General features: G+C 35.9%; 2 protein-coding genes and 3 long non-coding RNA genes across 6 annotated transcripts; 3 read left to right on the top strand and 2 right to left on the bottom strand.

Moving 5' to 3' along the window:
- Positions 1-439: 439 nt before the first annotated feature.
- On the bottom strand, positions 440-3,001 carry LOC103926631 (tetraspanin-6). The gene is made up of 3 exons (XM_009335438.3): positions 2,362-3,001; positions 1,193-1,509; positions 440-680 (listed from the first exon to the last, which is right to left on the bottom strand). Exons 1-3 carry the CDS (start codon positions 2,851-2,853, stop codon positions 641-643), a joined length of 849 nt encoding a protein of 282 aa, XP_009333713.2. The 5' UTR covers positions 2,854-3,001; the 3' UTR covers positions 440-640.
- LOC125468859 lies at positions 2,706-5,285 on the top strand. Of its 2 annotated transcripts, none has more exons than XR_007251210.1 (2): positions 2,706-2,847; positions 3,008-4,605. It is a non-coding gene; the product is annotated as an uncharacterized LOC125468859 (long non-coding RNA). The 2 variants fall into 2 exon arrangements; XR_007251209.1 differs by lacking the exon at positions 3,008-4,605 and adding an exon at positions 5,193-5,285 and having other exon boundaries at positions 2,710-2,847.
- Positions 5,286-5,460: 175 nt separating this feature from the next.
- Positions 5,461-10,988, bottom strand: LOC103926632 (serine carboxypeptidase-like 27). The gene is made up of 9 exons (XM_009335440.3): positions 9,776-10,988; positions 9,592-9,687; positions 9,333-9,425; positions 9,129-9,214; positions 8,164-8,424; positions 7,736-7,863; positions 7,562-7,657; positions 6,668-6,773; positions 5,461-5,874 (listed from the first exon to the last, which is right to left on the bottom strand). Exons 1-9 carry the CDS (start codon positions 10,134-10,136, stop codon positions 5,734-5,736), a joined length of 1,368 nt encoding a protein of 455 aa, XP_009333715.2. The 5' UTR covers positions 10,137-10,988; the 3' UTR covers positions 5,461-5,733.
- A 3,500-nt stretch (positions 10,989-14,488) lies between these two features.
- LOC125468721 lies at positions 14,489-15,225 on the top strand. The gene is made up of 2 exons (XR_007251093.1): positions 14,489-14,630; positions 14,830-15,225. It is a non-coding gene; the product is annotated as an uncharacterized LOC125468721 (long non-coding RNA).
- A 3,491-nt stretch (positions 15,226-18,716) lies between these two features.
- LOC125468915 lies at positions 18,717-20,078 on the top strand. Its single transcript, XR_007251269.1, has 2 exons — positions 18,717-19,611; positions 19,761-20,078. It is a non-coding gene; the product is annotated as an uncharacterized LOC125468915 (long non-coding RNA).
- The last annotated feature ends 2,446 nt before the right edge of the window (positions 20,079-22,524 follow it).

Here is a 22,524-nt window from a genome sequence, read left to right as displayed (position 1 = left end):
AAATAAATACCAGATTTCATTGTCACATGCAGACTGTCGTCCACTTTGATGCAACCCATTCTTTTTCAAACTTGGCCAATCCAGTATTAGACTCATGCACTATTATAAGCAAGTAGTCCAAGTTTCATATACTTCAACCTCCTTTAGTAGCTTTCCGTTTAATAAAAAAACTACACTACCACTACCACCATGTTGGAGTATAAGATCATATGATAATTAAAATAATATACAATTAATATATAGGAGCTTGCACATCTAATATCATCGAAAGTTTTGTAAAAATCAAACATTTAATAATTGATTGTTAAGTTGGGACAATATTGATGACTTTGGTGGCCATAGGCCTAAATAGTTTATCACCTCAAAAGGCAGTGAGATAGGAAAAGAAAGGAAATGGTTCAAAAAGTTTATCACCTCGAAAGGCAGTGAGGCAGGGAAAGAAACGAAATGACATACATTGGCAATGGCATCAAATAAAAGTAAAACCATCTTTTTACAGAAAGCAGCGAAATTAAAAAAGTCTGTGCCAAAACGAAGGAAAATTTGAGACCTCTCCAATAAACAACTGAATTGTCCCATCTTTAGAGCACACCTAAGAACAAGATTTAGAATAACCAGTAAAGGATAGAGTTTCTTTCAACTAATAAAGCTGTTCTCTTCTGTGGTGCCACCATCTCCACCTGCATAAATATATAAAAATAAAAAAAATAAATCACCAAAAGCAATATTGCTTGGCAACTTAAAAGAGAAGGTCGATAGCTTTAAGTGGGGCTGCATTTTTAAAGCTGTCTTGATAAGCACTTTAGACCAAACACTTACCAAATTTCAGAATTACACATCTTTTTCAGCCCTAATTTGATGGGTTTTTTTTTTAATGGCAACTAAAGTTCCTTTTGGAAACTTAGAACTTTTTTCATAATTTTCGCATTAATATTTGTAATCTTCAAAAAAACAAAGGGAAAAGCCCAATGGTTACGAGTTTGGTGGAAGAGTGTTATTAACTCTTAGGGTTACGGTTTTTTGTTTGACTTAGTTACCTAAATCTACAAGTCATGTATTCAGATAAAAATTAGTATAATCAATTATTCAAATTCATGGTCTCGCAATGTATATATATTATATGCACTTAAGTCTAAACTCACCAGTGTTTGTTCAAAAAATAAAAATAAAAACTAAAAAACTCTAAACTCACCAGTGGTAATCCCAACGGGGACGAACTTTGCTCATCCGGTTCTGACCATACGGGTGATCCGTTTCAGCTCGTTGTGTGTTTCGGAAAGCACAGCAACCGATTGAATATACTCCAATGAGGACCACAAGCATGACAATGTTCAACACAGAGAGCTTGTGCCAGTCCCTCTTGATATCTTCAAGAACTCCAGCTTTGCACGAATCGCACTCGTAACATAACATATTAGGCGCATTATTCCACCGGTAGCAATCTTGGTCTTGACTCACTGTAGTTGCCATGTTGTAATTGCATAAAGTTGGGGGCTTGCAACAACCAGACTGCATATATGCACCCAAAATATAACTTAATTACTACAAGCTTTAATTAGACCCAAAATTATTTAATTAATTATTACAAGCTTTAACACCAAAAAGAAAAGCTATTTCTATAAATTTTCATTCTTTTGCTAAGAAATACGATCATAAACATGGGAAGCGTATTTCATTAAGTTTAAATCTTCAAAATCGGCTAAACAAAATCAGTTCGTGCTGCTTTGTTTTCTTTAGATGAATTAAACTGTGATTATCTCTAAAAAAAAACTATATGATTTCATATTTTTATATTCTAATTAATTATTCTTCAACCCTAAATCCTACCCTTTTTTTTTTTAACAAACGACTATACTAAGGGGGTGGGGGTGGGAGAGTGGGTTAATTCATACAATGTGCTAGCAATAATGTGGTTCAAATTCGCTGTGAGAATCGAACATAAAACCTCTCACTTACCAATAAAGAGTAATACCATATCAGACCGTAGTAGTAAGTGGCAACCCTAAATCATACGTAAAACAATATAGTCCTTAATTAATTTTGAATAAATAAATAAGCTATTATTAAGAATAAATATATGAATAAAGGAAACAAGCATTAACAATTTTATTGCTATTGAGAAACAAATAAATAAATAATAAAACAAGAACCAAAGTTGAAGAAAAATATCTTGCAATTGATATTAATTGTACATAGTAGGTGTGGAAAAACGTAATCCAAAAGAATTTGAGTAGCCAGCAATTGTAGATTACCATTTAACAAATATATATATATATATATATATATATATATATGTATGTGTGTATGTATGCATGCATGTATGTATGTATGTATATGTGTATACATATGCACTTAAATTACCTGTATTGGAGACATGTCTCTTTCAAGATAATCAAGAGGTGTCCAAGCAATAAGCTCAGCACAAGTTTTAGACCCCAAGATGCAACTCCTAATCTTACTCCAATAATTAGGATCGTTAACCCTATTCCTTAACCATGGTGAGTAATCCTCAAGGTGGTACTCCTTATAGACCCTACCAGGCACCTCCACTCCAGCACCTTGGCTTGTAACCACAAACCCAAACACAGTCAAACCCATTAGGGTTGCAATAATCAGCAGCATCACCACCAAGTACACCCAGAGTGCCCAGGCCACATGGAAGCAGGCACCAATAAACCCAGCTAGGGATACTATGAGCACCACAAAACCCACCACCAAAAGTGGGGTTTGGAGGAAAGTTTCACATGTGGTACTGCTCCTTGCCATCCATAGACCTCCGGCGATTATTGGTATTGATGCTAAGAGACTGAAGAGGTTCAAGAACCCTATCACTGTGTTGCTGAACCTGTACATCTCTCTCTCTCTCTCTCTCTCTCTCTCTCTCTCTCTCTCTCTCTGTGCACAATCTTTTTGTGTGTTTTTCTTGTGTGTTTGTGTATTAGTACTCTTAGTTTCTTTCACTTTAAATGGGTGGAAATGGCATTGCCTTGCTTTGTGTTTGGTGCAGGAAAAGCTTCAACAATTCAAATGCTTATCCCAATTGCACTATTTGCTTTCCATATATATATATATATATATGTATTCATAAACTTTAATTAGTCAGTGACTACAGTGTCCTTCTAGTGTTTGATTTGGCGTGAGTACAAGCCTACGATATTGTGTTAAGAAAATTTATTCTTGTATCATTGACGCTAAACACTACAAGCCTACGATAACGCTATACCGGTGTCATTGAAGTTGCTCTCCAATCTTCTAAGCAACACATAGCTGATGAGTTGAAGAGGAATCAGTTCCTTATACATTGTCCAACGGCAAGCAAGGAATATATCTAATTGGTCGACATGCATTGGGGTATGTTGTGCATGACGTGAGTGAGGTGCTTTTGCTTTTGTGTGGTGCATGGGACCCCCTTTTGAGCTTCTTTTTGAAGCATGATCACATTGATCTGAAGCAGGATTAGGCAGGCCATGCCATGACTTTGGCGCCAAGGAATAGAATATTAGAATATTAATCAGAATAATAATCAGAATACTAATCAGAATATTAATCAGAATATAATGGAAGGAAATTTCCTCTCTTCTTATCCTCTAGTTATTCAACATTTTTGTTTGATTCTCTTTACGGCTCCAATTGACACCAGTTTTTTGAATGGAAAAGTTTCCCAATTAATTAACTTTCTAATAATATTTAGTTTGGTACGTCAATTATAGGATAATGATGATCTACTTTTGAAGTTTATAATCCTTAAGTACCTCAATGATAGAAGCATAATGATACTTCTAAAATGAACATGTATGGTACAGATAGACTGTCACAATGGTGTCCCAATGAAATAAAATACGTATAAATTTTTGTTCACTTATTTTTATTTTATTAGCACTAAACGTTATGTGACAATATAACCGTATCATGTACATTATTCTCCATTTGAATCCCTCACAAACGCTTAGCATAAGCCTTGATGTAGGCTCCACAATCCACATAGATATGCCTTAATAAACAAGTAGAAGTACAGAGCGCAACTAGCCATAGGTTGGCCATGGTTATATAGCCCGATTCTGAGAATGAGGTTTAAGTTTGCTGGTCACTGGTGATCCGTAGGAGCTAATAGGTGCTTTCATAAGAGCAAGTTCATTTTACTAAGGCAATTACTGGTCAGACAATTAAGGTAATTACTTTCGTAGTGAATATTAATTGTTGAAGTGCATCTCTATTCTGTAAATGAATTGTCAGACAAATTGGTATTAAAAAAATTATTTTTCTAAAAGATAATTTTATGTTTAATTTCATATAGAGATTTTTAACCAATTTCGTCACGCTATGTGTCATCATTTGAAATTTCTTTAAATCTCATTTAGATTGTTAACCAATCTCGTAGCGCTACATGTTGTTTTAAAATGAGGTGTAGGATGGAAGAGAATAGTTGAGTATTTATATAAAAAATTATAAATCTTTTAAATATTTTATGGTTTTTTTGTATAATTCTTATCTTACATAATTAATATGGACCGTTGTATTACATTTTTTTACAATCCAACAGCCCAGATTTTAACACATGGCCCCAACGGTAATAATAGAATTTTTGCTGATTTTTTCTTTTTTTTTTTAAATTTTCAAGTCTGAAAAATCAAGACTGTTGATCAAAAAATCCAACGGCTCATAAACGAGCCACGTTGTAAGGGTTGAGTGCGCCTGCAACACGGGCCCCAACTATGTTAATGTTGTCGTCAGGATTTACATGACTAACGTCAGCCTGACTTCAGATCCACTCAGTCATAAGCTCTCGTGGGGTTTATTTTTGGGATTTTGGGGAATTGGATTGCCCAATTGCCCAATCAATTTGTTAGGGATGGAGTTGTTCTAAGAGGTGGGTTATAATTATTTAGTTTCAAGAATCATGATCTAATTTTTACACAAATTCTCTCTCGCCATGTTTTTTTCTCAGTGAGGGATTGAAATTCTACTAAACAAACTTCTTTCTATCCTTTTATCAAAGGAGAGCAATGTTCCTAAATTCCTAATATTTAAAATAAAATTAAACTAGCCTTATTGTGTGTGTATGTACATTATGAAGGGGTCTCACAAAAACGTGCGTCCAAAGTTGTAAAAAGAATGATGCCATGGATTCGTATAATATATATATATATATATATTTTCATTTGTCAACTGATTGCTTAACTTGATTTTCTTAGGGGAACAAACTGGCTGCTATAACATGTCCATGAGATCTTCATTGTAATAAACAAATTCAAGTTTTGAGATACAGGTAAAAGTGTAAACTTTAATCTCTCTTTGACTTGTCTAACATGGCCACCGCGGATTTAACTGATGTAATCTGAACCGTCCAAAATAATATGCATTATTTCTTGGATCCGAAGAAACCAAGCATCTAATTCCGCCGTTAACTTTGGGCATTGCTTTGAACTCAAAGAAACATCATCCTTTTCAAACAAAAATCAATTCTGCAATCCCACCAAATCAAATACCAATATAAAGAATATATATCTGTAATACAAAACGTATAGAACAATTCCAATGTTTACTCTTAACTGTTGGTACTTGTCGCTAAAACGGACTATTAAATGGCGCTGCTCGGAGCAAGAATGGTGGGGCACTCGAGATGAATGCTGCTTTTATTTTGCGTTTTCTAGGTCCCTGTGTATGAACAATTGCTGCAATTCCAGGTGTTTGTGTGCTTATTCATCAAGAATATGTGAATAAGATCAAATCGATCTAACTTGGCATTGGCTTGCTCTCCAAGAACGATCGGAAAAGAATGAAAGCTAGGCGAGGCCGATGGAGTGGAACCTCATGCCCAGCTCCGGTCACGGTGACAAATGTCAGACCCTTGTATATTTGGCTCCGGCCGCCAACCTATATAAACAAGAGAACAAGAGCTTTTGAGAAGATGAAATAGTAGGGCTCCTAGGACAAAACCAGTGCCCAACTAAAGATCACTAAATTTTCAAGGTTGACGTGCATTGGCATGCTAATTTACGGATCCCTGTGTAACAATAGAAGCCACCCCCGTGTATTTAACATGAAAGTGTCCAGCAGATACTAGGGTTCATACATTTGGGAACTCATCCAACAAATTCGCAGTGCCAAACAAGTAACAACAGAAGATGGCAATATGTGTGCAGTGAGTCAGTGACACAAATAACCGGTACCAAATGCGACAACGGAGATTTAACCACAGTTGCAGAAACAGTTCTGACCATTGATAGTCAGTGACACAAATAACCAGTACCAAATACGACAACGGAGATTTAACCACAGTTGCAGAAACAGTTCTGACCATTGTTGTTATCAACTTAGGACAACCCTATAGTAAACACCTCAAAAGTATCATCATAAAACATTATAGAAGAGAGATGTTGGTGACTATTTACGGTGATTACCACACCAACTTCTTTTTTATACCAATGCTATATTGTATGGATTATACAATATACTGCAGAATTACCAAGTTTAAGGGAGAAAAAGGCTATGTCCAGTTAACGGAAGATATGATTGTTAGAAGCACAGTCCATGGCCCAAAGAAATCAAATATGAGAAAAATATTGGATGCAAAAGGCTACCATGCTATTGACTGAAATTACAATGAAAACATGAAATTGCAATTGAAGTTTCAGTCTCTAAAGAACATTTTTCCGATAGCACTAACCTTGCCATTGTCGTTCCATGGAAACCAGTTGGTAATGGTTGGTAGCTTCAGAGCATCTATGGAGTAACGAGTTGCAGTCACAGGAACCACTGAATCAGTGTCTCCACTGGACAAAGAGTTCATAAATAAAAATGTCAGCTACAGGCCGCACAGTAAAACCAAGAAAAGAAGAATGATGAAAGAAATCTGTGATTCTACCCAGATACACAATGCAAATTTAAGCACTAGAAAGCATAAAACACAAACCAAAAAAATAATATAATATTGATAAATAGCCTCTTTAAACTTTAAATCTTGCAATGAAAAGAAGCATAATAACAGTGGCAGTCAGGTTCCTTTTGTAAATAAACATGATAAGTAATTTTGATTCAGCAAAATGATTATATTCATTTACTTAGCCAATAAATTTAAAGGAGAACGCTTCTGGAAAAACTGATTTTCAGTCAGCAAAGTAAATTTTATAAGTTAATATCATTTTCTCACATATAATTGATCATTCAACTACTAAATACAATAAAAAGTCCAAAAAATAAAATTTTCTATTTTCATCTTCCTAGTCCCTCTTTAACCAACCTACAGTTCCAAAAACTACATCCACAACATACACGTGTACACACAAAATCTATACACAGCATCTTTATGATTGGTCAGCATTGCACAATATAATGAAACGCCCAGTGAGCTGTTGCAAGTAAATTCTTAATGAACGTAAAAAACAGGACTGCCTCTAGGGAATATCTAGAGGCAATGCACATCCAATATCGGCCACCATTACCACTACTATGTGCTAGTATTTTAGCATCAAGTTTCCAAACATTCAGCCAAACAAATGTCACTTGAATCATATATATTCAGGGAGCTGAGGATAATGAGTTGGTAATGTGGTCAGCCTACCTGAATACCCATATCTTAAGACCAGCAGCTATGAGCTCCTTGTAAATCGGAAGCATGGACAGAGGAGAATCGGCCCAGTAGTTTCCAACAATATCACTGTGGAAAGCAGTTATGTAAGATTGCTATTACAGAAAGTGCAAGAAAACCGGTGAATATTGAGAAGAAAATACATACCTGCATGTTTGCCATGGATAAGAAACTTTAGTTACATTGGCATGGAGTGCCTTTTGAACGTCTGGACGGTTGAAATAAACTTCAGAATACCTCTCAGTGCAGGGATCATATGCTCTGGACATCCATGGCTGAGTTTAAACATAGTAAGATTAATTAACAGATCTTCTGAATGATTGAAAAGAAAAGAGATGCAATTGAGAAACTCTAAGGCTATGAGGAGCATATTGATGATGCTAATGTGGTAATGAAACGCAAGCAACCAAATTTTAACTACTTGTGCCACCACTGACGAAATTTAGAATCAGAACTTTCATCTTTATAGAATCTAGAGATGTTGCAAACCGTTACCAAATTAACAAATAATTAGAGAATGATGACTGTCGGGATGAATCGCCAGTAAGGGAGAGAAAGTTTAAATCAGAACTTACGTAATGACCCCTCAAATTATGCTTTAGGGAACCAGTGCTATTGCAAGGACGAGTATAAATGCTGTATGGATCAATGTTTCCCTGCTCCATTTCTGCTAGTTTAAGCACCCTCATGCATTCCACTGACGGATGCTGAGAGGATCCAGAGTCACAGGTTACACGTAGCAATCGATAGGTAGAATCAGAAATTAAACCATGGTTCCACCAGTATTCAAATGTGCCAACATAATCATGGTAATCATCAGTCACAGCATTTCCCACCTGGCAAAAAGAAATAAATCAACATGATAAATACATCTATATAAATAGGTCTCTTTTTTTTCTGAAACTTGAGAAGGTATTCCATAGAAGAAGAACTGTGTGTAAAATTGGGCACTTACTCACATTTCAGATTCTATAAGTTCTCATAAAATATAGGGACATTGTAAGTAATAAAAAATATAGAACATAAGAATTGTGTGTTTAAATTGAGTGTCAAAATATTGTATGAAATAAATTAGTCTCAAAATAATGCTTGAATTTTACAATGTACTTCATTTGATTAAAAAAAAAAAATGAAGTACTTCATTGATTTGCTCGGTTGCACTTAAAATATTTAATATTCTATTAGCTAACAAAGTTACCACAAGGTTAGTTTCAGCACTTTTCATATCAAAATAGAGAAAAATTAAAAACAAACAGAAATAAAATTAAGCTGTAGTTTACACTTTAAAGTCAATTTTATAAGTTGCTTAATTTGAAAGGGTGATAGACACATATATTTAAAAAATTTAAATTTACAAATTTAACAAAAATAATAAATCAAATACTACTTCGATTGTGAAAAAAGTAAAGTGTCACTGTTTATTAGTATTCTTCAAATAAAAAGTCAAAGCATTTATGTTGTACCAAGCACCCCTTGCTTTAGGAAAGATGCAGAATGTATTTGCACAGAATTGCAATTCAAAAGAATCCTGCATTCTTACCATAAATCCCTTGAAACTAATAATTGGGTTCTTCTTTCCCTTATTTCTCTCATAAATGATTTGAGACAACTGGGGAACATAATGACCTGAAAATGAAATTTTAAAACGAACTCGTCATCATCATATCAAGTACACAAAGAACCGAGCAAAAATGAATTATAAGACGAAAGGAGGCAAACAGGTTGAGGTACTTTAAATAAGTACCTGCATAACTTTCTCCAGCAATGTAGAAATCTCTGTGCTTGTACTGTGGGAACCTTTCGAACCAATTGACTAGAAATGCATACGCATCTTCAGCTACACAAGACAACCAGATACCAAAGAATATACAGCAGTGTCAAACTAAACTAATATATAAACAGAGAAACATGATTCACACAACTCAAGAATCTTCTAATTTCTAGACTTACCAATTTAGAAACTAAAGATTCAAAAAAGTTACAAAACTAAAGTGAACAACCACCTGTTCTCTGGTCTCCGGCTGTATACAAATCTGAGCTCGTATTCGTATATGAAAAACCGACACCAGCTGGTGATTCAAGGAATAGCAAATTTGCCACTGCCAAGTATTTGTAAATCAATTAGAACTAACAAACAAAGAAATGACAACTGTGTAGCTAAAGTAGATAATATGCATTTGTACGTACAGTTGTTCCAAGCATAGGGATTCAAGTAAAGGGTCTTTCCATCAGGTCTAATATGAAATGGTCCAATCTCTTCAGCTGCTCCATAAGCAACAGAAGAGCAACCAGGGCCACCATTAAGCCACAACATTAGTGGTCTAGACTCGGGCCGACGATTTGCCGGGGATTCAGTCAACCAGTAAAACAATGCTCTACCAGCTTTCCTATTGACAGTCACATAACCAGAGTACTGAGCAAACCCCACAGTTGGCTGTCCTGGCAATTGTGTGATTCGATCCCTCACTTGATCTTGAACAGAAGCAAAACAACCCCCCAAGAAAAGAAGCAAAATGCAAGGAAAAGCAAATGGAGAGTGGCCACCCATTACTCAAATCAGTCAAACAATGACAAAGAAGGGCAACAAAACACTAAACATAAAGATTCAATCAATGTAAGCAGAAAGAATAGATCAATTGCAATGAAACCCAGAAGCACAAATCCCAAAGCAATAATGGGTTGGGGGGTTTCGGGGAAGACCTAAGTGGGGTACCTTTTGGGTGGCCAGATCCCAGTATTTATCTGGGTCTGCAAAGAATTACCTAAAAGACTTAAAAAAACAACTGCAAGACTGAGAAGACAGAGTGGTTGATATTTATAGAGACTTGGGGGGCTCTCAGGCAGAATGCCAATGCCAATGCCAATGATTGTGATTAGCTGTAATGATGTGTGTGAAAGCTCTGCAAACCATGCAATTGTTTTATGGGTTTAAAAATCCAAACTTTGGAATTTCTTCCGTCTCTCTCACCCCCACTGCGTTTGCCTCACTGAGACATTTGACCAAACAGGTGGTGTGCGCACATGGGGTTACTCTGGATCTTCTTCTAGTCTGCAGGTAACATCTGAAAACGGAATCCAGACCCAAAAAAGCATAAGAGCTTTTCAAAGTGTATTAATTGAAGCCTGATTAGGCAGTGGTGGCTTTGACTTTGAATGTGATTAATTAATGTAATTAGTGATAATAATGGTGAAAAAAGTTCACAAACAGATAAATAAAAGGATAAATAAAATAGAAAAGCAGGAGGAGGAGAGCGTGGGTGGCTGTAAACATTTGTGGGCTGCTGGTGTGTCCTGTAGTTTGGTGGTGACCCCATGGAATACTCAGTCCAGGGCAGGGAGAAATCAACGGGGTGCGCTTTTGCGGTAGCTTGACTTGGTCTCTCCTTAAAGAAAAATTGAAAATTGCTTGTCATCATTACCCTTCTGAGTCATGGGGCCATGGGCTGTCAGCTGGAATTCTCATCCGTGTTTTTTAATTTACTTTAGCTTTATGGTAAAAAGTTGGAAATACAGAATTCTCATGAAATGGTTTACTTTCATCTCTTATTCAATAATACATTGTTACATATAAGTGTTTTTTAACATGGCGATGTATTATTGAATAGAAAACTCATTCGGGGTAAATTACTCTCCTAATTGAGATAGATGGAAAAAAATTATTAAAACTCGAAATAGTTATCAATTATTATTTTATCATTTTACACTAGTTACCAAGTTATTTTATCATTTTCTTCACATAACAATGTATTATTGATCATATTACAAACTATTTTACGGTGGATGTCAAACTATAATTTTTTTGCCGCTAACATGTGACACTCCAGATGGCGAGAATGGTCGGAATGTCCACAACACATAGCACTCAAACGATTAGACGATCTGAATCAGAACGAGAGGCTTAGTTTGATAGGAGTAAATTACTTTGATGAGCTTAGTTTGAGTATACTCTGATTGGAGTAGTCATGCTGCTTAGTCTGGATAAGAGTAAGCTAGTCAGATCGGAGTAGTCAACCTTCTTAGTCTAGATCAGAGTAGTCAGGCTACTACGATGGAGTGACTAGTCAGAACATTAGGCATAGTTAGACAACCGTAGTCAGTTAAACTAGGCTCAGGCACATTATATGTTGACTTGTCTCCCAAGTAAGAAAAACCTAATTCATGTTAAATTAGGATATCTTAGGGATTAGGCAACGTAATCATATCCTAGGAGGATTGTGTATTTTGTATTTCTTCACCGTTGACGCACCTGGAGTGAGGCAATTAGTTTATTAACTAAGTTAGGAGTGAATGTGAGTGAATCAGAATCTCGTTCAGAGTGAGGAGTCAATGAAGGTTTGTTTGTGGTTCTATTCCCATACAAGAACTCTCAAGATCTATATATAAACCCTAACTTGGATATTCTCTACAATTATTTGATAGGATCTAATCATCTAATAATCTTAATACGCATTCTCTCGATGAGAATTCATATTCCCTACACGTAGACATATTCATGAAGACTTCTCTTTCATGCATGCCTTGCCATAGCCTTATTTGATAGTTCACATGTAACAGACACACCACTCTTACTCCAGAATCTTACCCGTGATTTGATTCTTCTTGGAAATATATAGGCAGTCCCTTAAGGATTCAATCACACTCTCTAAACAATCTCTATTCACCGCTCGCCATTGTTCATGGGAGATTCCGATCAACCATAGATGTCATTAGTGAGTATGCACCAAATTGATTCCAACAGTGAACTCTCAACTTAGTCATTACAAAATACAAATTAGTAAACATATTAGATCTGAAAGAGTATGGCTTTTAATGGAGAAAGATAAGATTGGAGGATTTGTAAGAGTATGGGATTTAGTTTTCAACAGTTGCGGCATGGATGGTGGACGAGTCAGTCATTCCAGGTGGGTAGGGTTTCCGACTTCAAGCCTCCAAAAAGTGGTACGAAGACTGAAAGCTACATAGATACTCAAGCAATAGTAAACACCAAACCAAGAGAGGGGGGAAAGACAGAGAGAGAGAGAGAGAGAATGGCCTACCATGTTCGGAGAGAAGAAAGCAGAGAGAAAGAGAGAAAGAGAGAGAGTAGTAACCATGAAAATGATGGCCTTCACTTCAAGTTTTATTATTTACATGATTGATTGATTGAACATGGAAGCTTGCATTAAAACATGGTTCCACATTCATTTGTTTTGTTTTTTCTCACGGATATTTTCTTTTATCCATCTTCTTTGTGTGTGTTTTTTTGGAATAAATAAATATCACCGAAAAGAATATGAAATAGTTGAACAATGAGTGTCGTATCGAAAACTTTAGCAAACATACAAGCCACATCGAATCGTTTCCTTACAAATTGGAGGGGAATTCTCTCTTCATTTAATTTCACTTTCATTTTCTCCCCTCTTAATCTCTCTCTCTCTTTCCTCTTTTCATACTCGACCAATTATAATTAAATCATGTTAGCATCTTCTATTGATTTTTTAAAAGAGACAAAAATACAAAAAACAAAGTGTGAGAGAAGATAAGGGGAGGGAGGGGCAATAATTCTACTCCCTACGAATTGCACTTTAGCCTTGTTTGTAAAAAAATAAAATAAAATAAAATAAAAATCACATACTTATTAGTTATCAATATTAGATTACACATATGGTTAAGTTTAAGAATTGAGATACCTTTTTAAGTGTCTATGATTCAAGTGAAAATATTAGCTATAGCTTACAATAAGTCATTTTTATATAGCATTAAAAATCTTTTTGGTCACTTTTTTAATAGTCAAAGTCTATCTTGGTTGTTGTGTTTCTAATTTAGCTAATTTGGTCGCTTCTGTTAATTTTCAGTGTAAAAAATTAATAAAAGGGAGCTTTATGTATAAAGACAAAAACTTTCACTATATTTCAAGGAGTTCCATTAGTTTTTAGACATGTCAAGAAGAGACAAAAACATAAAAACAACTAAAGCCCAGCCTAAAAACATGAAAACAATGTTTTAAAATACCAGTCATACCCCTAACGCTTTAGGTTAAACAGAACACAACCCTCACAACTCTAACAAAATTATATGTTCCATAAGTTTAACTCATCCTCGACTATTTGTGCAGAATCAATTTTGAAACTATATGCAGAATCAGTTTGTATCATATATTACTAAAATCAGTTCAATATGTCCTTGACCATTTTTGCAAAATCAGTTCAACTCGTCTTCGAACATTTTTACAGAACCAATTCAAACAATCCTCGACCATTTTTGCAGAATCGGTTCAACCCGTCTTCGACTATATTTGCAAAATCAGTTCAATCAGTTGTCAACCATTTTTGCAGAATTAGTTCAATTCAACAATTTTTGCTGAATCAATTCAACCCATCTTCGACTATATTTGTAGAATCAATTCAATCAGTCATCCACAATTTTTGCAGAATCAGTTCAACTCGTCCCCAACCATTTTTGCAGAATCAATTCAATCAATCATCCACCATTTTTTCAAAATCAGTTCAACCTGTCATTGACCATTTTTTCAAAATCAATTCAACCCGTTCTCGACCATTTTTGCATAATCAATTCAACCAGTTTTGCAAAATCAGTTCGATCAGTCATCGACCATTTTTGCACAATTAGCTCAATCCGTCCTCGATCATTTTTTACAGAATTAGTTTAACACATCTCAACTATTTTTGTAAATCAGTTTTAAATATATGTCAAATCATTTTTGTATTTCCTTTTTAAAGTAAAACCAATTTATATAATTTGTTAGTATAATCATTTTATATTTTTTTCAAAAGAAAATAATTTAAAAAAAAAACTTAAAAAATTAAGTGGGAAGTGGGCCCCACCCATCCCTTCCACCTACCATCCCACATCCTGACCTCTCATTCCTCTTCGTCACCCCTAAACTCACAATCCCTCATTATTTACGACTTCATCTTCTCCAATTTGTTTCTTCTTCTTCGGACAAATTTCATAAAGAAAATTTCAGAACTTTCAATCTACAAGTCGGTTTGACAAACAGTTTTTTGCTATGGAATCAGTGAATCTAACCCAACTAGCGAAGGTAATTTTTAGAAACGTGCGTTCTGGTTTGAAAACCTTGAGGTTTGAGATTCTTTGACTAATTAGGCTCAAATTCTCATGTTCTCTAGTTTTCTTAGGTTTGTTTCTAACATTCAAATTTTCATAGGTGCAACTAAAAATTATTAGAAGGATTAAGAACCACTTTTGACTTATCATTCTTCGTTCTTCTTCCTCCGTAGGTCTGAAATTGAGAAACAAAAAGAACAAAACCAGTGGTGGCCATGAGTCCATGATTGTTCAAGATTTTTTGCAGATAAACTTCAGGATCAGACTCACGTTTCTTGCTTGCATCGACGATGCCAACTTGCCCTTTGAAGTCATTTAATCTGAATCTCCGGAATCGATGATGACTCGCCCAGTGAAATCCGAATTCAAACATGGGTTTTAGTTGGAATACCTTCCTTCATAACGCAATCAAGCCCACACCGTCCTTTCTCCTCCTCCCGTCTTCTTCCGCAAACCGCATCGCCCTCCGTCCTCAAATTGTCCCTTGCTGCAATTGCAGTTGCAACATTGTAATGGAAAACATCCATTAATTTCCTAACACATAAGATATACTACCTAAATTTAAACCAGTTTATATAATTCAATTCACTATATTTATGCTTTCAACTGTTGTGAATAGTATTATTAATTAGGAATGTGATTACATAAACTAGAATCTTAATAGGCTTTGGAGATCAAATCCTCATATGCGTGGTATTACTCACTGTTCAAAAAATTCCCACCTAGCGCCGTCTATGTCCCGCCTAGGCGCTAGGCGGCAGACCACTTTCCCAATTAATCTCTAGGAGTTTGAAAATTAAGAAAGAGTGCCTAGAAGCGCCCGCCTAGATCGCGACTCTCATTTAGACAAAAATTAGATATCTTTCATTTTGATTTTATTTTTTCAATAAATTGTAAGAGACTTGTTGAATACTTGGATAAAAACTCATTATACGTTTGTTCTTCATGTTTTCAATATGTTCTAATACTTTATATATATATATATATATATATATATATCATTTTATTTTGTAATTTATTTATTTCGATACAATTATATATATATATATATATATATATATATATATATTTAAGTATTTTTTATTTTATATACTAAATTTAAGGGTAAATTACACTTTACCACATCAAGTTTGAGGTCTATTACAACCTCATACAACATCTTCAAAACATTTCACTTTCATACCTCAAGTACTATTTTATTTCAATATAATACATTCGTTACACTTTCATACCTCAAATTAAATTTTTTACCACGTGGCACAAATGTGACAACCACGTCAGCACAAATGGGGACCCTACATTTACCATGTCCTTATTTAACGGTTTACTTAACGGATTTTCTAACGGATGTATGAAATTGAAATAAAATGATAAGTAAATATATGAAATTGAAATGTTTTAAAGATGTTGTAAGAAGTTGAAATCGACCCCAATGACACACCCCGACCTGGGATGTCCACTAGGACTCTGAATCGAGCTGTGTTGGCCGACACCTGGAAGGTGACGAAGCCATAAAGTGTATTGATGTGGAAGATGTGAATAAATTTAAACCTAAAAGTGCCTAAGTACAAGAATGCGTGGTGAGCGGGTATGAACCCATTTCACACGTGATGACAGAGCATAAGTACAGTAAAATAGGGTGAGAATTATACCGTCGATGGTAATCGTCTACCCCAAGATTTGCCGATAATCCTCGTCGGTACAAAAACTCTACTACTAGAGCCTAGAGGGGCGAAAAATAAGGGTGAGTGGACCTGAAAATAAAGTTTTAATAAAAACCTTTTGAAAGCGTTATAACCCCTCGCCATAAAACCCGTATAGTTTCCAGAAAATAATACTATGTAGGTACGAAAAATGAATGCACAAGTGCAGTAAAAACAGAAGCATGCCATGCCAGAATATCTCAGCAATAATAAATGTAAGCCAGGTGTGAGGTCAGTCTAAACTAAAATACGAGTCGGAGTCACCTTAATGTGACATGTACGACTGGAACTATTGCTCATCAATCTATGCTAGCACACGAGTCAGAGTCACCTAGTGTGACCTGTACAACATGTTGGGTGTAAATATATACACTCTAGTGTTACGATCACGTGAAAGCTAGCGCCATGCACGGGTCACCTACGAGTCGAAGTCGCCTAATGCAAACTGTACAACAGGCTAGCACCTAACTTGGAACCAAGGCGAACGTGCGGTGTGGGAGGTGAACAATCACGTGAAAGTTGTGCCCTAACCCAGGGCGGGAGCACTAACATCGGGGTGCAGCAATGATGAGCTCTAAATAAATATATGCATGCTTATATAATTCAACCATTTCAATCACATAATAACTCACCTGAACTTACATGCGCCTCCGTAGGATCATTTGGCATAACCACAAATCTCATCTCAATGCAATATTTAAATATAACACATTTAAATCATGGCATGATATTCATAATCAATTTAAAACATTTCTGGAAAACCGTAAGATGTGTGTGTGTGTGTGTGTGTGTGTGTGTGTGTAAACTATAAAAAGGAAACAAACCAACTCACCTGAGGTCTGCGTTACAACTCCCTAACACGAATATTGAGGCGTCACGAACGATCGGCACCTAAAACAATTATCAAATCACATCTCATAATTTTTATCAATAGAACACGTAACTTATATATATATATATTATTCAGGAAGATCCGTAAGTCGGATTCTCGATCCGTAAGTTTCTAATATTCTCAAATATTACGTAATATAACGTATCAAAATTTGGTGACGATCCAACGGTCGGATCGTTGATTACTATAATAATCAAGCGATGGACCTTAATGGAACTAGGTTCATACTACGGAAATTCGTCAATTGAACTTTATGTATGGAATTGGAGAATCAAATTTAGCCTAGGAAGGTCAGGGGATGCCTCGGCCCACGCACAGCCATACACGGTGGTCGGCCGTCCCTACTTGTCAGAAAAAATTAATTATCTCTAAAAATTCTCTAACTTCACAGAAATGAAGATCTCAGTGAGTAGAATGAGTTTTATACCTGTGGCCAAGTCCAATTTGACCGGGAAAAGCCTCAAATCACCATGAACTCGTCGGGACCCTAAAATTTAAGTGTTTCGTGATTCGTCATCAAATCGACTTCGACGCTCCAACCAATTATTGGGCATTGTTCCTGAGCTCAAGGGAATTACATTGGTGGTGGAAATTGAGAGGAATTGTTTCACAAATGGTGGGTCAAAGTCGAGACCCACCCGGACCCGTCGATGGGTTTTCTCACCACATCGGGTTTGGTTAGAATTAGATGATGGGGTGTTGTGGTGAGGTTTGGTGGTGATGGAAGGTTGAAGAAGGTTGAAAAATTGGACGGAAAACCGTCAGAAAGCTTCAAGGAAGTCGGGTCATCGTACGGGTTAAGGGAAACCTAACCGATTCCCTCTATCTCCTTTTCCCTCATTTCCCTTCTTGGTCTTTCTTCCCATTGGTCACTCATTTTTCTCTCTTCTTTCGATTGGGTAACGCCCATCCTCCTTCCTCTCTTTTATCTTTCATCTCCACTACCCAACTTTTCTTCCCTTTAATTTGGGCCACACACGTGGCTTTCCAGATTTTGCTTGAAAATTTTGGAGCATTCCAGAAAATAATGAATTTACAATTTTACCCTCAACTTTATTTGTTAATAACTCCTTCGTTATAAGTCAAAATTACGTTCTTTTTACAGCCACATGTTCGTAGCGACGAGTACTACAAAAATACGCCAAGAAAACGAACCTTACGTGTCATGACAAAACAATCAACAAAAGTCAACGTCTTTGCCTCAAAGGGCATTTTCGTAAATTCACATTTAAAAATTATAAAGACTATAATTTTTAGGGATGGGTCGTTACACCCAAACCTAAGGGGATAAAATGTAATTTACCCTAAATTTAATTAAAAATAAAAAAATTGCCTAGGCACTAGGCTCATGCCCGCTGCCTGACTAGCGCCTAACGCTTTTTAGAACCTTAGTATTACTTTTAAGGTAAGAAAATTCATCATGATTAGTATAAATAAAAGGTAAATTACATTTTACCATCTCAACTATGAGTCAAATAACAAACTCATACCTTATTTTTTAAACATTGTAATGTTATACATCAACTTACGAATTCGTTGTAATGTCATACATCCGTTAAATTTTCTATCAATTTGGATGCTAAATGATGAGATGGCAGGAGTGAGCTCTACTCCCTCGAACAGAGATCCCAGCCAAATCTCACCCCACCAAATACTAAGGATCCGGAAATCCGGACCGTTGAAATTTGATCAAATGACTACAAACAGGGGGCCCTACTAAAAGTGATAATAATTATAGCCGTTAGATCAAATTTCAAAAATCCTAATCTCTAGATCTTTAGGATTTGATGGGGTGAGATCCGGTTGGGATCTCTGTCCTACTCCCTCACCTAATTGGTTAAGAAATTAATTAGATATTAATAAACTAAGGATTTTTTAGTCTGAACAAAATAAAATTCGTGAAAAAGAAACTCTTTCTCTCTCTCCGGGTTTCTCTACTCCCTAGATCGAACCAGCAGAAGCTTAAGACCAACCATCAGCCCCCGGATCTTCTCCGCCTTCACCTTCATCAACACACTGCAGCACCACGAAGCCCCGAGCTTCAGCAATCCACGAGTTCAACAACGCATTAAAGCCCCACGAATCCCAGGAATCAACGACATTGCTGCAGCCCCGTGTTTTTCTTCTGCAATCTGAGCCTCTACAATCAGCAGCCACGATGTCGTTCATAATTTATCCCGCGAGCCCTCGCCAAGACGTCGTCCACAATTGCTGCTGCTACAACTCATATGAACACGACATTCACGGTCTTTGGATCTGAAGTCGCCGGCGATAAAACTTTCGTTGTTCAACAGCCGAAGATAAAGACGAACCCGGAAAAAGCAATTGTTCTTATGTTAGGAACATCCCAGAAAAATTAGGTAAGAGATTTCAAAATAATGTAACCTCATTTACTTTTGCTTGTCCCTCTCTAGATTCACCATCGGTAATACGATTTGGAGTTCTATTTTTTTGGGTTTCGTCCTTTGAAAATTTCAGTCAGGATTATATGGTGTGTTTGAAATTGCAGAAAGAGATTGGAAAATTTGGGAACGCCAACATTTGCTGCGACATCAGTGACAGTGGAGACGAAGAGAAAGAAGAAGAAGAGAAGAAGGAGAAGGCGCGGGAGGCGGAGTGGTCGACGTTGGGGATCGAGGTGGTGTGGTCGAAGCTGGGGATTACATTTGCCTTGGGATGGGTTTTGGGCTGCAGGTGGTGCCCAATCACAACCAGAAGGTCCAGAACGAGAAGATAAGAGAAGATGGAGAGAGTTTTTTTGTTTAATTGATTTTAATTTTGTTTAGACAAAAAATTATTAATTTATCAATATTTAATTAATTTTTAACTTAAAGTGGCCACCTACCACGTCATCACTAACTAGACAGAAAATTTAACGAAAGCTTGACATTACAAAGGTTATGACAAAGGTTTCATAAGATAAAATATAAGGAAAATTAATGAAAAATATTTGAAAATTTTGAGTTTTAACAATAAGGATAAAATAAAGGATAAAGTGAATAGTATCATGTTTGACTTTTTAGTGTAAAAATGTGTTTTTTCGTTAAAGTGAACAGTATTATAAGCTTTTCGTTAAAACTTCCTAAATATAATATTACAATGTTTAAAACATGAAGTATGAAATTATGATGTGGGGTGGTTTCGTGCCATTTACTCTAAATAAAAATACAAGGCTCTCATCCCCTTCTCACCCACTTTTTAAATTTAGTTTACAACACACTATCAACCACGTGTCTATGCGAAACTCAAATGGTGGACCTAGCACTATGTGGAAGTTGAAATTCACCATAATCTTTCCCTTTTGTTGTTTACGGTTCTACCTCTCCCCTGCATCTGTCCCTACCAAGGCAATCCACCGAATTCTTTATTCAACTTTGACATGCTTCAAATCTAACTAATTATTCTTTGTGTAAATATCATTTTTCAAAAGTTTCAGCAATATGCTTTGACTTATTCGGCAGCGAAGGAAAGGCCAAAATAAATTCGATAGCTAGCTATTAATTTAAGTTAATCATAACGGTGTGGCTCAGTGACTAATGACATATTTTAGATCTGTATTTTACACTACATGCTCTGAATTTAATTTCTGACGCTGATGAATCACACGATGGTAATCAGAAGTAGGTTAATGCTTCTATGAGTTTTTCTCATCCCCGAAAAAATAAACTGTTATGATGAAGCCACTACATAATTTCTTTTTTAAAAGAAAAAAGTCACTCATTTAAGTTGAAATAGACTAATATTATGTGCCTTTTCAGAGTAGTAGAGTTACACTATTGACTGTGAAAACAACAAAGCAACCTTATTTTTGAGTGATGATTCTCGTCGGATTCTCTTTGTGACGATTCCGAGAATCTTCAAATCACATCCATTCATCATATATCGTGCGGTCAGAAATCATGTAAATTTTTTTATTTAAAATTGAATATAAATAGTGTCTGACGAAAACTGACCGCATGTTGTATGATGAACAAATGTGATTGGAGGATTTTCAGGATCCTCACAAAGAGGATCCGGCGAGGATCCGGCGAGGATCTTCTCTCCTTATTTTTCGCTCTTCTTGTCATCCCACAAGTTTTTTTTTAATAAGACCAGTAACTAAAGAATATATAATTTCAAGTGATACTTTACGCTAATTACACTAAAAATAAAAGAAGTTTAAACTCACGACGACATGAGTTAAAGAAAAAGACTCTAACAATACACTATTTGCAGTAGTAAATGAATGATTAAAGGTTCCATCTGGTTCAACATAAACTTAAGCGTAATAAAATTATATTTAAGGTTAAACGTTGCTGCACTTCTTTCAATTGGATCAAGATCTCATTTCATTGGATTGAAATAATCAACCATAATAGTTTTTGGAAAATATTATTGTCACAACCAAAATTTATGTTAAGGTTTTGACTTATACACATTAATGACGTTAAGTTTTTTGGTTCGGTCATGCTGGCCTCGATTGTTAGCATTTATAATTGTTAGCTATTGCATGGACTTTTTGAGCTTTCAAACTTAATTCGGTTAGCACATTTGACACACCCCCCCCCCCCCCCCCCCCTCAAAATAGAGTTGTGTTGTCCGACACATGGAAGGTGACGAAGTCATAGAGTGTGATAGTGTATAAAATATGAATAAATTTGAACCTAAAGGTATCTAAATACTAGAGTGCGCTACGAGTGGGAGCAAACCCATTTCACACGCGATGTCAAAGCATAAAGAAAGTACAGTAGTGTGGGTAAGAATCATACCCTTAAAAGTAGCCACCAATACTAAGATTAGCCATATATCCTCGTCGATACGAACTCAGCAGTTAAAACATGAAGGGGTACAAAACAGAAAGTGTGAGTAAGCAGTAAAACCAAGCTTTCCAAAACTATTACCTTTTTAACAGTAATAACCCCTCACTGTAATTCCCTTATCGTTTTCTATAGGACAGTACTACACACACACACACACACACACACACACATATATATATATATATATATATATATATATATATATATATATTTATCCACCCATGCTCAAAAATGGCCAAAACCATGGGTATGCCATGTCTATAGACTCTACAATGCATTAACAAGTAGGCCAAATGAACTTATTCAATATAAAATGATACATCAGCCGGAATCACCTAACGTGACCCGTACGACTGTACTCATATCTCATCAATCAATGCTAGCATATAAGTTGGGAGTCACCTCTAGTGACCTGTACGACTTATCCACATCTCATCAATCATCCCTGCACACGAGTCGGAACCACCTCTAGTG

This window comes from the organism of the source record quoted next, unplaced genomic scaffold (assembly GCF_019419815.1).
Source record: "Pyrus x bretschneideri cultivar Hongxiangsu unplaced genomic scaffold, Pyrus_bretschneideri_v1 Contig4, whole genome shotgun sequence".
NCBI classification, from domain to species: Eukaryota; Viridiplantae; Streptophyta; class Magnoliopsida; order Rosales; family Rosaceae; genus Pyrus; species Pyrus x bretschneideri.
This window is presented reverse-complemented; position numbering and strand designations above follow the sequence as displayed.